The 18,416-nt window shown below is 32.2% G+C and overlaps 1 protein-coding gene across 1 annotated transcript in view; it reads left to right on the top strand.

The window, feature by feature from the left end:
• Window positions 1–7,993: 7,993 nt before the first annotated feature.
• Window positions 7,994–18,416, top strand: part of LOC143248336 (uncharacterized) — a 77,382-nt gene continuing 66,959 nt past the window's right edge. The window contains exons 1-2 of the mRNA XM_076496706.1: window positions 7,994–8,390; window positions 15,389–15,503. Coding sequence (XP_076352821.1) covers window positions 8,385–8,390; window positions 15,389–15,503 — 121 coding nt within the window. The 5' untranslated portion in view covers window positions 7,994–8,384. The remainder of the gene's footprint in view (window positions 8,391–15,388; window positions 15,504–18,416) is intronic.

The raw sequence follows: 18,416 nt of genomic DNA, 5'->3' as shown, positions 1-18,416 counted from the left end.
GTAACTTCTAAATAAAGTACATTTTGTTTTATGACGTCAGTCCGCGTATTTTTTGAACAGCCCTCGTATGTCTAGCAGTATTTAAATTTACTAATACTTATACCATTAAACGCATTTGATGTATATTAATCGTAGCGCTATATACTTTACTGAAGGGTTCTTTACAGTTACTTATCAAATCACTCTTAACATGTTATGCTTACAAGTACTAGGAAAAAACAAATGTTACTAAGCAACTTTCCCAATGGCTCAGCAGAACGTGTGAAAGCTTAGAGCGCTAAACTCCGGATTCTGGCAGACTTTGTACAAACAGCATATTGTGTAGCTTTGTGCTTGACAACAAATCAAATAAACTGGACAATTATAGTACCCAAGTTTAGCAATTGGAAATTCTACCAGTAGTTCGAAAAGTATGCGAAATACAGTAATTGTTGTTATTCTAGTAAATTTAGTAAGCAATGTTTAACACCTGCCACACGAGCAAGCCTAGAATATTGATGTGGATAAAAAAAAAGAAGTCATATCGGAGAGATTCGGGTTGTTTCGATAAGACAAGCAGAAAACGTTTGGCATTTTTCTTGAAGTCTGGGTTGCTAATGGCTGGATCTGATACCGTAACAGCCAAGACGGAGAAGTTAACTTGTAAATGTAAGGTAAAACAATGTGCCAATGAAACATACTTCAAAGGTTCTAAATGTGGTTGTGAATATTACGGTTTAAGTGGAGCGATCGAGCTAAACCGTGGATCCTGGTTGGATGATGAAAGAACTTGTTCGAAGATATCCCAATCAATTTGATATACCAGTTGAACCTGAGAATTGTCAGTTGATTACTGCAGTTTTGCGCAAACCAACACGAGGGCTATGTGCTCTAGCCGTCCCTAATTTAGCAGTGTAAGGCTAGAGGGAAGGCAGCTAGTCATCACCACCCACCGCCAACTTTTGAGCTACTCTTTTACCAACGAATAGAGGGATTCACCGTCAGATAATAAAGCCTCCGTGTCTGAAATGACGAGCATGTATGGTGTAACAGAGATTCGAACCTGAGACCCTCAGATTACGAGTCGATCGCCCTAACCACCTGACCATGTCGGGCCGGGCTGATTAGTAATGGTCAAAAATTGGTAAATATCTTAAGTATAAACAAAACGTTCAGTGCATTCTTAGTGGTAGAACACGTTTATCAATCCTGCATTTCACCAGATACGCATTCAAAACATGATTATTAGCAATATTAAATCTATCAAGTTTTCGAAGCAAATTGTTACTTACATGCTACCTAATAGTAGAACAGAGTTATGTTCTACTCGTGATTTGCTCAACACATAATGACTGGCAATAGTTAAAGTTATTAAACATTTTTATCAGGCAGTTGTTGTAGGTAATTAACAGTTAAGTTGATGATTTAATTCTAGGTAATTAGAAATGACGTTTTTCAATATATATTAGCTTTCTGAAATTATGATAAACAATACTAAGTGTTATGTATATTTTGCAACATATTAAGTACAGATCATTGGCACAAATTAAGAATTGTTCATGTGACTAAGAATTAATTAGCTTGTTATTAATAATTCTAAGTAACATTATAGTAGCGCAATAATCACGAATTACCTTTAGAAGTTTGTAAATTTAAAACACGATGTTTTGAAATATTTAGGAATATTAATGTTTAGACAAGTACTTAAATTGTCTCTACAGGAAATATTTTATAATCGGAATTTCTCAGTAGTTCTTTTGCACCAATTATACTGTCATTAGTACAAAACATCGATAACTATTTACGCACCCAGAATACAGTTGTAATTATTTTATTAATACGTAAAGTTTCGAACACTGAGATCATAAATATTTTACTGAAATGTATTCATTTTATTATCCTGAGAATGAGATATGTCATCCTAAATTTATTGGCTTTGATAGTTATAGCGAATTAATTTTTCTCATTTAAGAATGAGAAATTTAAGAATTCGTTACTGTTTACCAGTAACTATGCATATACATATATTTCAATTTGTCACTACTCTCTTCTTTCAGTATTCATACACTCCAGTAATTAGTACCAACATTAAGTTAGGATTTACTAAGTCTGGTAATTATGTGATTAAAACTGTTTATTATCAGCATTTTTGCTAATAAGTAATTTTTCAGGATTTAATTTTTCTACAACACTTTGCGTTTTGTTTTCTCAGTATTAAATTATAGTTTTGGTCGATGATTTGAAAGTAGTATTTAGCACTAATTAGCTTTTCAACAGTTATTAGTTTAGAATACAGCATTTAGAACTAATTAGTTTTCTCGACAGCTATTAGTTTAGAATACAGGCCTAACAATAATTAGCTTTTATGACAATTAGCAGTTTATAATACAGTATTTAGAAATAATTAGATATTTCAACTGTTGTTAGTTTGAAACGCAACAGTTAGAAATAGTTAACTTTTTCGACAGCTCTTAGTTCAGAACAAAGCAGTTAGTAATAAGTAACTTTGTTTACTCTTATTAGCTTATAACACAATATTTTATAATAATTTAGTTTCTAGACAATTATTAGTTTATAACATGGTTTTTAACAATAATTTAGTTTTAAGACAGTTATTAGTTCAGAACGCAGCAACTAGCAATAACTGGCCTTTTCGAAAGTTATTATTGGTTTAGAACGCACTAACTATCAACAGTTTTGTCAATACTAATTATATATTATCACCTGAAACAGCATTTGCCTATATATCTTTATCTTCATCAGTTTTTTATATTAAAAAGAAGCTGACAAATGTGCTGTGAAAGAAATCACCATTCGTGTGTTTTATTTAATTTCTTTCAGCAAAGTATGACATTATAGAGAAGATTTTGAAAGATTATAAGTTTAACTGCCTGTAATGTGAGCTGTTGTACTATAGATGTATTTATTAAACTAATTTTCTTCAAAATCACAAAGAATATACAACTCGAATGGCCGAAGAACTGATATAAAAAGAAAACAAGAGACAATAACATCCCGACGCTTTTCAACTTAAGAGACTGTGGAAAACCGTTCTATAACATTACTGCCTGTGGGTATTAGTAATCTAATTGCTATTAGTATAAACCTAGGATTCAGGTAGAATAACTTTAGCAAATGGAAATGGACGTATGTATACATATGTATATATGTGTGCACATATATCTGTTCATTTTGTAATAGATGTAAATATGTTTACGTATTTGTATAGAAAGCTATTTATATGAATAGATCAAGTTACAGAATTATAAGTAAATACAAGAGATGACTGTTCGTAATAAATTATGTTTATTGTTTCTAAAGAACAATAACTTCTACATTATTAAATAACTTATGGTGTTACAGAATTTATAGTATTTTCATTTATCAATCAACTTTACATTTACCAAAATTTAAACGTCTATTGAAACAATTCTCGTCAAGAGTCTTTTAAACAGATATTTTTAACGGATCTGATTTGTTTTAATCATTTATGTAATAGAACATCCAAAAGCACTCCCACCGTTGTTTTGTTTTAATCATTTATGTAATAAAACATCCAAAAGCACTCCCACCGTTGTATTGTCTTAATCATTTATGTAATAAAACATCCAAAAGCACTCCCACAGTTGTTTTGTTTTAATCATTTATGTAATAAAACATCCAAAAGCACTCCCACCGTTGTTTTGTTTTAATCATTTATGTAATAAAACATCCAAAAGCACTTATGTAATAAAACATCCAAAAGCACTCCCACAGTTGTTTTGTTTTAATCATTTATGTAATAAAACATCCAAAAGCACTCCCACAGTTGTTTTGTTTTAATCATTTATGTAATAAAACATCCAAAAGCACTCCCACCGTTGTTTTGTTTTAATTTATAAAACATCCAAAAGCACTCCCACCGTTGTTTTGTTTTAATCATTTATGTAATAAAACATCGAAAAGCAAATTTATGTAATAAAACATCTCCTCCCACCGTTGTTTTGTTTTAATCATTTATGTAATAAAACATCCAAAAGCACTCCCACCGTTGTTTTGTTTTAATCATTTATGTAATAAAACATCCAAAAGCACTCCCACCGTTGTTATGGCGTAAGCCTTTCACAAGTCGACGGACAATGAAATATAATCGTAATAATGTTTCGCCAAACTCTAAAGGCCTTCACATCATAATTTTTGTATTAAATGACTGACATAAATAGTATTTCTACCAGTGCTGAGTTTGTTGTTTTTTTCCAGCCCGCCTGAAAAACTCTGGATTGAGCGAAACGTATAGTCGGAAACGGGTATGACAAATAAAGTGTTGTTGTAATACTATTATTATACACTCTTGCAACTGGTGAAAATCCCTAACGGACTAGATTAAGAATATAGTGTTTAAAAATGTAATACTAAACTTTAAGATACTCGATACTACTTCTTTTCCTTAAGGACATTACGTATGTTATTATACATTGACCAACAAGACATTGTTTTTAATCTAGCCAGAAGTATTATAGAGATATTAAACCCTAAGGAATTTTGGTGATATTTATAAGAATATTTATTAGAATATAGTCTGTCCGTAGCACGTAGAGTTGTTGGTTTAATTGTTCTGACAGCGATATAAATGTTTTAGTTAAAGAGCAAAATCCATTATACTTGCTTTGTTTTGTCTCTGTAATCTGTCACAGATTTACGTAAGAGAATCGCAAATCTTAAATTTCTAAACTCATCTTCTTAGTTTAATAAAATAGTATCAATGAACAGTATATCTAGGAGGCTTTGAGTTTAAAATAGTTGGTACAAAAATTCATTAGTATTACGAATATCTTATTACTTTAATAATAACAGATGATAATACTTATTTATTCTGTATTTATAGAAACTATTTGTAATATATCACTTCAGTGCTTTAGCGTTAAACCTAAGATTTTAAATACTGAGATCTGGAATCACTTCCTGCGGTAGGTACAGCATAAATAGTTCACTATGCATCTTTGTATTTGACAAAAAGAAAAATTTCTGATCTATTGGTCTTGCCCCTCAGTGGCACAGCGGTATGTTTGCAGACTCAGACCGCTAGAAAACGGGTTTCGATACCCGTGGTGGGCAGAGCACGTTTTCACATTGACTTGCGTTGCATAAATAGCACATTACCGCCGAAGACTGTATTTTTTAGAAGGGTTCATAACAACCATCTTCAACATAAAACAAATATATGCTCAAATCATATAAATGTGTTCAGATCATGGATTCATTATTTCCAAGACAGGGATATCAATTGTGTTTTTTTCTAATAGTGTTGGGAAACAAAACAAAATATGGATCAACACTGTGACCAAGGACTATCCACAAAAATATCTGTGACAAGTCGTATCCTAGACATGGTAAATAAAGTGCAATTTTTTTTTTGTAAAAATTAGAATTCTCAAACAAAAAGACAAGTGTCGAAAACCGCCCACTTGACTTACCAAAGAAAAGGTATGCAACTTACTTGAAAAGAGTCCGTGTCTGGAAAAGATATAAAAATCCTGTGTACAGAAGTTATTTACACGACATATTCCTTCAATTATTGCATATCTGAAGCAGCTGTAGAATGAAACGAGTATTCATGTTATTCTATCCAAGTACCTCCTGGGCAACTTGCCGGAAGTAGTGCCTTTGGTTTTCTATACGATCAGACAAGAAATTGACGCTTAGAAACCGTTGTCCTCGTACACTAAATTGATCATTAAACGTTTGAAGGGTGGGTGGTGTGTATTGAACACAAGAGCTTTACATAGAGCTTTTTGCAATGGAAACTACTCTGCAGAGCTATTGTCAAAACGCATGTTCTTGAGAATGAGCATTGCCGTACGTGGCGACATAGACCTCATCGACGTGGCAAGACTTTAAATTGTTTTAATACACCTTATTAAACCTCTATATTGCAATAAATGATTACTAGTTTGCAGAAGAGTGACATGTATATCATTAAAGCTATTAATACTTATCTAACAACTTGTAAAAATTTAAGGATTTGAATTGCGCTGGCCGGGTGACCCTCATATCTATCAACTTCTTTGTAGACGTCTAATATTCGAGCGATTCTCATATCAATCAACCTATTTGTTTGTGTCTAACATTTATGTTATCTTTGTATTTATCAACTTGTTTGTTTGTGTCTAAAATTCGGGTTATATCCATATTTATTAACCCATTTCTTTATCTCTTAACGTTTGGGTTATATTTGTATGTATTAACCTATTTGTTTGTCTAAACATTTGAATTTTCCTCACGTCTGTGAACCTATTTGTTTAATTTGAGAAGAAATCATACATAGTGTGTGAACTATGATGGTCGGATTATCCTTGTATTTATTAACCTGTTTGTTTATTACTAAAATTAGTTATCATCTCATTGTTCTACCAAAATTAAACCTAAAGGTCCTTAATGGAATGAGCTATTCACAGTAGAATCATGGGTAGAATCAATAATTTCCTTAAAAATATTGCAAGTCTAATTAAAAAAACATTCTTATTGGTTAGTGTTGAATGACTTTCTTGAAGAACTAAATGATCATTGTTGTTTTTATTTACTACTTCCTAAAATTATATTTATTAAAATTTTCAAATGGATTTAACTGCCTTTCCTTCTTTTAATAACTGGATGAAACTTTTTTACTTATAATTTTACTTAAAGATGTTATACATTTGTTGTTTTTTCGGGCTATTTATTTCTAACAGGTTATATTGTGCAGGTACTGTTATTTTGTTGGGTTGCACGAACTATTTACAGTATTTTTTTCTGTTTTATAGAATACAGAATCACAGTATTTTACTTGTTTTAACAAAGTAATAGTGTATTTATTAGGCCATCGAGGTCTTCCTTAAAAATAAAAATCGTAAGATATTTGTCTATCATGATTATAACAAGGTAAAATTTAGGGTATATAATTTCGTTGTTGAAATAAGAGAAACGGTTCCCGTGCTTTTTTTTTTCTTCTAATAAAACTGTCGGTTTCGACAGCCTTAGTTTTGTTGGCTGGTTTTCATCAGCTTCATCGGTTTTTCTAACAATGGCGTGGACCAGAATCTTAGTTTTTTATCATTCAACAATTTGATATTTGGCCAATATCTGTACTATTACTTTCACCTTAAGTGCTGCGTTTAAGTTGGTGACATTTGTCTTCTAAATCATGGAAACTTTCGATTTTTTCTTTTACATTACACTTAATTTGAACATTTACACTTCTTTGATTTGAAATTCAAAATGTTCGTTCCTGGTGAAGATATTTCATACTTGTATACTGATATTCATGTTAACCAGGTATATAACGTTTTGTATTTTCAAAAACAAAAGCTGAGCTGTTGCTATATTGCTATGAAGGCGTAATGGAATAACAGCTATTAACTTCAGGAAGGTGTTTATTTATGTCTGGTTCTATGAACTAACTATTTATTATCGTGGATTTTACAAGTTAGATATTTTGCAAATTTCCAGGTATTACAGTAACAAACGTAAAGTTTCTTACTGATTCATAAGAATAATTTAATTGTTAATATATATAATTATACCTGACAAAACAGAAGAAACATTACAAAATTATTTTTGGTATAATAGAAGCACTACAAAGATAATTACACCTATTTATATATAGAACAAATTTAATCATTACTACCCTTTGTTTGTCAGTAGAAACATTTATTACAAATTACTTCGTTAACTGTTTGTCAGTAGGAAGTTTACAAGATACAGTAAAAAACAGTGAAGTATTTATTTGATTATGTATTTTTAAAACTGGGATATATGTAATAATAATAACATTTGAGTAATGCGTAATTGAAGCACATATTCCTGTGGGTATCTTTATAAAAAATTAAATAGTTTAGATACTTTTGAAGTTGAAATAATTTAAATGATAATTTCATTGGATATTCAAACTCCAAGAAGAACTTTATAAGTGAAGAAAAAATATTTGGAAAAAATAAAACTTCAATACTTTCTTTTCTGTGAGTTACGTCACAAGCCATGTAAAACTGTCCAATAAATGGTTGGAACGAAGATATCAAAAGCCACTAGGAAAATAGAGATGGCAACACAGGCGTGGCGATGCTCGTGTCTGTTCCGGTATGGTAAAGAGACAAGTGCTGCCGAAATGGATTGAAAGTGATGGTTCAAAGATACAATTCTCGGTTTTGGAGCTATAAACAATAAATATATAAATATAGAAAAGTTTATTTGAATACTCATATCTAGTTTACTACAGAACTCAGGGCTGGTAACCCTGCCTCTCCGTATTGTTTAGCCAATCACATCGGGAGTTTTTCCTCACTAAAGATGTAACAGCGTGAAGTCGGCGTCAAGTGGAACTATCATAAAGGTTCAGACCGTAGTGAATATACACCTGCAAGAGTTCAAAGAAACGTTGGAGTCATAAAAGTATGCAGGTAAGGCACTAGCATTTTAATATAAAACATTAATAACTTTGTTGATCTACTGACACTAAAATTTTGGTTTTAAGACTGCTGTTTAACATAGTACAAACATACACTTAATATCTATATTAATGCAGTACTGATGATACCACTAAAATGTGTCTGTACAAGAAACTGAGAGCATTAATATACACATACCTGTTTATAATATTATTGTACTAACAATATATGTTTAAATTTTCTGTATAAAAGGTGTTAGCAGCAACACTCGTAACACTTGTTTGTAATATTAAGGTACTAACAATATATATAACTTTCCTATATAGTGATAGTAGTCACATAAGGTAACACTTTTGCTATATTAATGATACACTAACTATGAGCGTCATGTATTTCTCTCTCTACATATACGTATATATACAGATATATCAATAAAAATAAAAACAGTATATTTTGTTATATGTACGAAATACAAACATATTTAACATGCACCTTTGTAAGTAGACTTAATTGCACATATATGAGAGTATGTTCCTCGATGGGACAATATTAAGGCTATGAACTTACAACGCTAAAAATTCTGGATAATATTCGGTTTAATATATTTCTATATAGATATAGTCACATAACAATACAATACATATTCTATACAAATCTTTTTAAAGGTAACAAATGCGAGACATTTTATATGAAAATCTTTTTACAGGTAACATATTTAATGCATTTTATGAATAACTTACAACATTATATTTTTGTACAACAAGCGCAACACTTATATTTTGTACCCTATTTGAGTATTATTTGCAACAAGATTTGATCTTTACATATACAATACATAAACGTATTAAATACTTTTCTGGCTTTCCTTTACCAATTTTTGATAAAGTCAAAGCTTTAACTCGTTTCCCTGAATGTAATATCATCCCTTCTCAGTGACCTTAGATTATTTCTAATCAAAAGACGATTATAAAAGGCTATTTGAAGTTATGGATATAATTCAGAGAGCTAACTTTTCCAAACTATTAACAGATATAATTTTAAGTGTATTAAGAAAGTATTAGATAGCACTTTTAAGTCAAAAGATTTTCAGTCACAGATTTTGCTGTTAGGTTGTTTTTGCTTTACTCTATGGTACAGTCATGTAATATAAGAGCATGTTGCATGCCACTAACAGTACAGAGTCAAGAAGTTTCTACCAATGAACAAGCTAGTGAGTCTAGTAAAACACATTTCCTAAGTTAGTAAACAAGTTAAAATTGTCTAGTATGTTTACAATAACACAGCTTGATAAGGTAAGCATATATTGTTAGACCTTCCAGTGTTACAACGTCCAATGTTGCTACGGTAGTACAACTTGATCACTTAAGTGTATACTGTTGTATCATCAAGTGCGCTCACAATATACTGTCATATCGTCCAGTATTTTATAGTAGTACAACTTGGTAATGTGAAGCGTATATTGCTGTATCATCAAGTGTGTTTAAAGTAGAACAACTAGATAAGAGTACTAGATATCAACAATGTTGATATATTGTTCAGTGTGTTTACTGTAGTAGAATTTAATAAGGTTACTACTGCACATTTATATATTGTTCAGAGTGTCTACAGTAATATATCTTGGTAAGGTTACGCACATATTAGTGTATCAGTCAGGCAGTTTATAGTAAAACACAATGTTATACTAGTATAAAGGTCAGTTAACGTACACAGACCATAATAAATTTTGTTATTATATGAGCCAGTAAGGCTACAATAGTACACAGCCTATTAAAACCATAAGGATATACTTACCACTAAGGCTATAAGAATACATAAAACAGTGTTACTGTTTAACGCACAACCTTATAAAGTTAAGCAAAGTGCAGAGTTACTAGTCCTTAAAATCCATAGAAAAACAAATGAACCTCCGTAACGTATGAATGTGTAAAGCTTATTGGCACAGTTATGTAAGCTGTAGTAATATACAAGTAAGACAATAGAGCTACACAAATCAGTAGATTAATAAACATATACATATATCACTGAGGGTAGCTGTTTACTCAAAAATGCTTGCCATTTCAGTTGTGGGGACGTTATAATATTTCGATCAATCCTGCTATTCGTTGGTAAGGAGTAGCCTCAGAGTTTGGCGTGGGTAATATTATCTAACTGCCTTCCCTCTACTCTATCACTTTAAAATTAGAAATAGGTGGTGCAAATAGGTCTCGAGCAGCTTTGCGTGAAATTTAAAACAAATAAATACACTAATTTCTAATGTTATATTACATCATGTTATACAATTTTAATTGCATAAATGCTCTGTTCCAAGGGATTGGGTTGATTGCACATTTTGTATTTATTAATCACTATAATCATCATAATTACCTCCCTAGGGGAGTGTGTGTGTTTCAAATCAGTCTATTCCAGAGCATCCAAGCGCTAATCATGCGTGGTCAAGAAGAGATTTTGCGTTGAATTTCATTTATGGAAGAATAATCATCGTATCCTGATTTTTGGAGAAAGGTAAACTTTAAAACTGCATATTAATAGAATGTTGATAATACGACAAAACTCGAGACACAGTTTGAGCAAGAATATAGTGCATTTTACTATCAAATAGAAAAATAAAAAAGTAGGGGTAGTTTTTTTTCCAATTTCGTGCAAAGTTATAGACTATCTGCGCTAACCGTCCCTAATTTAGCAGTGAAAGACTAGAGGGAAGGTAGCTAGTCGTCATAACCCATAGCCTACGCTTGGGCTACACTTTTACCAACGAATAGTGGGACTGATCGCCATATTATAACGCCCCCGCGGCTGAAAAGACGATCATATTTGATAGACGGGGGATTCAAACCGGCAACCCTCAGATTGTTAGTTAAATGCCCTAACTACCTGGTTAAAGTAGTAAATGTGATAATTCCAGGCAGCCAAGAGTACCCCATACATGTGCATGCTACTGTAGTATGTGGTAGATGTATTCATACAGTGAACTTTATATTAGTGCTTATTTCTACCAGTCTAGAAGCTAGTGATATCATAGTACAGCACCGAAACGTTCTCTACGTATACGTGCTAAATGATCTCTGTGAAAAAAACTTATTAAAACAAAAGCTCACGAAAAAACAAGACACCCTACGTTGACTGATTGAAACAAATATTTCGAAGATATCAACGTGAACGGGAAAAATTCTCTCTTCGGTAGAGTATTTTCTTACGCACAGTGAAATGACAAGAAAGGGTGGCAACCAGCGGAAAAAATATCCTTTGTTACTTAATGAATTTGAGCTCTTTTTCATAATGGAACATCCATTGCATAGAAATTTAACCATAATTACCAACTGTATATTACAGGCAGTTTCCTTAAAAACGGTCTTTATTGAAATAACACAGGAATGACAAAATATGGTTGTAAACGGTCCACTAGATCAGTACTTCTCAACCTTTTCTAATATCATTGACCCTTGTACGTTTTTCATAACAGTTCACAATTCAAAAGAAGACAAACAATACTAAATTAAAATGCAAAATTCTTTAATGTGACTTAATTATAAATGAAACTACGACAAGAATGAATACAGCATAACATAGACAAAATATAAATATATCTATCAAATTACAACTATAATAAATAATTATAACTAATGATGATTTTGCTCTTAAATTTGTTCTAATTGATGATGCTCATTCACCCTGATTCTGATCTCATTAACATCTGGGTGAACCATTCTGTTTCAAGGTATTGGGTTGATTACACATTTTGTGTTCATTAATCACTAAAATCATTATTTTTAGAAAAGTTACCGAACATCTGCTAGTTTTATAATAACACATAAACTAATAATAGTAAATATATCATATATATATTAATTCATATATTTGAACGCAATTGTCAAGCGTACAGTGATAAATGGCTTAACAGAGAAAACAACAATGCACATGTTAAAAGAAACTAGTAGTGAATAAGTTTATATTAAGCCATTTACTAGTAAGCTCATAGTATTACACTGGTCAGTTGTTCTTCACTATGCGCTAAAACGCCTATATTAGAACACACAGTATACTAGTAAATGTACTGAAACAGCATACTCCATCTACCGGCGGATCAGCCTCCGCTGAATTCTCAGGAAAATGCTATTGTGCGCTACTTAGCATGGTTTGTAAAGGTCAGTAGCTGTAGCAGATAAACCAATTAGAATCAAGGTGCCATAAAAGACGGTGTTGAATAACAATTAGAGATGCATGTTTATTTGGATGCTGTAGTTTGGATTTGGAATTTGCGAAGGTCAGCAATTGATAAAAACATGTCAATTATAATCAGAATGTTCTGAGGAAAGGAGTTTAAGAACTACCAGAGAATGATGTTACTTTTCAAGTATGATGTTTCATATCACCAATTCCTACACCCAGTGTAAGTTAGCTGCTGATGAGTTAAAAAAGTACCGAACTTGTCAATAAAAAAATATTAGCCAAGTTACCTAAAATTAATCACATTTCATACATGCAGACTTTTAAACGTGTGTTCTGAAACGAAACTGTATATTTGGCGTTGCAGTCATCACCCAAGGTTGAGCATCCAGAACGGCAGGGCGGCATGTCTACTGTTCACAGAATCTAAGTTTGATGGCAAGTCAAAGACTGTGCACTTCACTACTAATAATCACATGCTTATTAAACATCAAACCTAAAATTAGTAAGAATGACTATGATGCAGAAACAAATAACCGTCATAGGGTATAGAACATCTGTAATACTTTATGAGCTGGGCGTGACTCAGTGGCTAGTGTACCGGAGAAGTGATTCTAGGGTTCATGTTTTTTGTCTCGTTACCAGAAACAATCCTTTATGCATGAGCGCAAGGGCCATAGGTGTGTCATATGAGGGGCGGTTAAATATTACTATTCGATTAGAGTAGCTCAAGAGTTAGCGGTGAGTGTTACTGACTAGCTATATTCTTAATAGTATAAACCAGTTCCTAATTAGTGACGGGACGGCCAGCAAAGGTTTTTCTGTGTGTAAATTTGTGTGAATATTAAAAAAATTGAAATCAAACTATAATAGTTTATAGAGAGATAAAAGTGTATTAGAACACAGTAATCTTTAAGTCATCGCATAGATTACAAAGTCTTCAACAGCGCATTCTTTGATAGGGTGTTTCAGAAAAGAAAATTTTGAACCCATAATCACAAATGATTAATATCTGTAAAATTTTCCCATTGTTCATCACGAATTCATGTAGGTTTACGCAAGCCTGTCCTATAAGAAAATCCTTGACGAGCTCTTTATTTAACAAATCAATGACTGCGGTATTGTTTTGCTTCGCTATTTCATTTCACAGTAACTCAACAGAAGAGTATTCTGTTTATTTTATATGAAATAACAAAACTGTTATAATATTACAGGATGGGTAAAATCGAGAAATTATTTGTGAGGTTTATATATCTTTATTTTAGCTGCAGTCGTCTCGCGTTCTATGTAGCTCACAGTTAGACCAGTCCGGTATTTTCTATTCTTAACATCCATATGAGTTCTCTTTCCGTACCTATGTCGTTCTTCCATCTTCTCTTTGCTTTCCCTTAGGTCTTTTCCATATCCTAAGTTGTCATTCCGTTGTTCTTAATGTTCACCTGTTATCGAAATACCTTGATACACGTCCAATCCATAATCATTTTGTTCTTAGAATGAACCTTACTGCATCTATTATATTTGTTATTTTTCTTATTCTGTCATTTCTCCATCTGTCTTGTAGTGTTATATGAAATATTTTTCTTTCTATATCTCTATGTGTGATTTATATCATTTTCTTGTCACTTTCCTTAGTACCTAAGGTGAGGTTTCTAAAGTAATGTCTTTAAATCACTTGTTATTTACTAGACAATGAACGAAAAGAAATCTAGTACAGTTGTTTCGTTAGAAGAAAAACCATATTTGTAATGTCAGGAGTCCGAAAGATTTGTGAAGGGGTAGACACCTCACAAGATTTGAACCTTGTTTTACACAATATTTTTCCTGAAAATGACAAAGTTCTATTAAAGGCTTGCTAAATGAAGAAATTCGGGTTTCAGTGTGATATTTTTATTTTCTTTATTGAACAGCTGGACCAAATGGTTCATGCTTATTTGCACAAAAACCTATGAATTTATTAGCTGAGTTGTGGCTGTTTTTCTTATCATAAATAACGAGATTGTAATTCAAGCTATTTTGTTGCAGTATCTGTCACGAGAAAAACATAGCTTCACTGTTAAACCTTTATATTTTTTTATGGTATGCTCACTGATAAACCGTAGGTTTGCCATAGAACAAACGGTTACATGGTATCATCAGCAGGAGACTGCGTGTTTGTTACTAGACGCAATAAAACAGCAAATACGTTTTTCAACTGCATGTTTAATGAGTAAAGTACCAGGTCGTTACTACATTTCTTTAACTGTATGGTTAGTTCGAAAAGTACATGTTTTATTATTTGACGGTACAAAGAGAAACCTCTCTTGGTTTTTCTGAAATAACCACATGAAATGTAAATGAGAGCCCCTATTTTATACTTTACTTTGCATTGTAAGACTAGAGGGAAAGCAGCTAGTCATCACCACCTACAGCAAACTCTTGGGCTACTTTTTTACCAACGAATAGTGGGATTGAATGTCACATGAAAGGCTGAAAGGGCGTGCACGTTTGCTGTGACGGGAATTCGAACCCGCGACCTTTAGATTACGAGTCGAGTGCCTTAACCACCTGGCTATGCCGGGTCTTCATGTAAAGAAGACAACCATTGTCAAAAAATTAAAAGTTTGTATTATACTACAAAAAATAAGTTTAGAAACTAAATTACGGTTTTAAGGTTTAAATTTCTGACAATAAGTTTAGAAATAGTCATTCAGTTATCGGAAAACCATAAAATGCTTTGTATTGGGTATATATATATATATTACATTTGAATATACTATTATTTGTCAATTGATCTGTTTATTTGTCTAATCAACAGAACTAAACTTATATGTAAATATTTGTTTCATCTTCTTTCAATTCTTTTACAGGAAATAAACGAATCATATGGCAGAGTTCAAATCCAGCAATTCCCCGGAGACCGTGCAGAGTGCCTTGCTACTCCAGGAACGATTAATAATAACAAAAAGGAAGAATATTGTAACGGTACGTGTAAGCCTACTTAAAATAAAAATAAAGTACATTAGTTTCAATCTAATACGTTCGTTGGTTGTTTATTTATTTAATTGTGTTTTATTCGTTTTATCTTCGATCCAAATGTAACAGTTTGTTGAAATATTTGTGGAATTTTAATTAGGCCCAACTCATTTTTTTATAGTGAATAATGATTTGTTTCCCAGATTTAGAGTTATTGAGTATAAATATGGTATTTGTTAATTTCAAAAAAATGAGTGACATGCATCTCTGAAAGTCAATTTACTTCCAAGACTGTGTCACTCACATTGTTTTTAATCTAACAAGAGGTATATTTCATTTTTCTAATAAATAACCCAGCTGAGAAATAAAACAAAAAACATTATTTTCTACAAGTATTTACCACTGAAATCTTTGTTTTTTAATAATCGTCTATACACAAATAATCAATTTTTATATTGTGATATAGTACATGTGTATACAAGTATTTTTCTGCCTAAACATTATATTTTTGTTTTATTTTTGAATTTCGCGCAAAGCTATACGAGAGCTATCTGCGCTAGCCGTCCCTAATTTTGCAGTGTAAGACTAGAGGGAAGGCAGCTATTAATCATTGCCCACCGCCAACTCATGGGCTACTCTTTCACTAACGAGCATATTTGGTGTGATGGGGATTCGAACCCGCGATCCTCGGATTACGAGTCGAACGCTTTAACCCACCTGGCCATGCCGGTGTAACGTTTTCAAATTAACCCCGTTTTCAAGTTATCCCCGATAATATGAACTCATTTATAGAGTACCGGGGGAGTAACATGAAATCGATTTTAAATTACCCCCCTTGATTTCAAATTACCCCCTCTTCTAACGCCAAAATGATAAACCTAATGATTGCTTTTAATATTTGTAGTGCGTGTCGTGTACGTATCTAAGTACATGATAATAGGCAAAATGCCTATTATTTCTTTTATTAAAATTGATGATTTATATAAGTTAAATGGTATTTTAAGACCTCGTCCTCGCCAGACCACAAGGTCTACATACTGTCTTCCTTCATTCAATATATTGTAATTTATACATATTAATTTTTTATAATTCTTTATGAGCACTGAAATAAAAATGAGTGATTGATAGCATGAGATATAGAACATAATAAATATTCGAATTTTTACATTATTATTAATGTGTTAATTTCATTTACACACACTGAGTGCGATAAAAACGTCTTGCATCTTAATAAACCGTTAACACGAGTCTATTGGGAAGGGGGTAGTTTGAAATCAAGGGGGGTAAGATGAAATCGATTTCAGATTACCCCCGGGGGTAACTTGAAATCGATTTTTCCTACCCCCAGTAATATGAAAACGAATTTAACTTACCGGGGGGTAACATTTACAGGGGGTAGTTTGAAATCGTTACATCGGGCCTAAACATTGTTTTAAAACCATAACAAAAATTTAAGAATAAATCTTATGAATTTATCCAGACTCCAACAGGCCTTTACAGATTTAAAGTACTGTGAATCACATTAGCGTAACATAGATTTAACACCATAAAGTGAGTCACTCATATGTGAGTGACGAGGTGCATTACCGTAAAACCATGTCACTCATATATGAGCGTAGATTTTCAAAAGGGAAGAGTTATTTACTTATTATTTGTTTAACGTGTACTTAATTCTTATTTTGTTATTTTTATAGCCAAATTTCTGGTTTAAAACACCTTAAGCACAAACATGTTTTTTAATAACTTAAACTTTTCATAACTTCATAAACTTTTGACATGATACCAAATTATATCGAAATCTTCGATAAAATTTTAATGTTTTATTAACTGTTAAACTTGATGTTGGTATTTATGGAAGTTATAAATTAATTTTAAGCAAAATAGAAGAGTCACATAGTTAAAGTTTTATACAAATTAGGAGTGCAAACATAATTATTTTTATCTTCGTCACATTGATTTGATAAAGCACGGAAAGAGCTAATCCTCTATTTAGATAGTTAATGTTATACCATTTATGGAAATTACAAAAATCGTGCCCACAATGGAATACTTCGATATGAACCGCTAGTACAGCGGTAAGTCTTAGGATTTACAACGCTAAAATCAGGAGTTCGATTCCCCTCAGTGGACTCAGCAGATAGCCCGATGTGGCTTTGCTATAAGAAAAACAGACACACCCTCGATATGAAAGATTAAAACCTTTACATGATTTACCATGTAACGAGAATGAAATACTTAGCTTTGAAACGTTTCCTTGCTGTCATTTAGATAGATTGTACCAAGAGTGTTGAACTATATATATGTGAGATATTTACAAGATTTAGGAAGTAAATCACATTAACAGAACTAGCTGCTAGACTATTTGAGTGTAAACCTTTACTTCGTCTGGCACTAAAACCACAGTGAACAGAAAGTATGTCTGAAAGCTTATATCGCTAAACAAACTGGTTTTAACACCCCTGTTGGTTACAACGGAGACGTCCTCAGCTGGGACAGCGTTAAGTCTTCGGATTTACAACGCTAAAATCATGGGTGCGATTCCCCTCGGTAAACACAGCAGATAACCCAATGTGGCTTTGCTATGAAAAAACACACACACAGACGCACAACGGAGATAGCGTATTGAGGACTTTCGTGCTTAACAGTAAACAAACAGAAAAAATTATAGTATCGGTTTTCTTAATTCAAACATTAATTAATACGAAGATATTAATATAATAGGAACGAATAGAACCATATGATGAGTTATTCGTGTTTAATTTATCTATGTATGATTCTAAAAATATATGATACTTAATATAAACACATATGATACTTAATTTTGAAATGTGTGAACTTAAAAGTCTTTATTTACTACTTAAATCACGTGATGAAGAATAGAACAAACTGATGAGTTAAAAACCTAATACATCATCATCTGCT

This window comes from Tachypleus tridentatus, chromosome 4 (genome assembly GCF_004210375.1).
Source record: "Tachypleus tridentatus isolate NWPU-2018 chromosome 4, ASM421037v1, whole genome shotgun sequence".
Lineage (NCBI taxonomy): Eukaryota > Metazoa > Arthropoda > Merostomata > Xiphosura > Limulidae > Tachypleus > Tachypleus tridentatus.
Note: the sequence above shows the minus strand (reverse complement) of the source record. Positions and strands in the feature narration are given on the sequence as shown.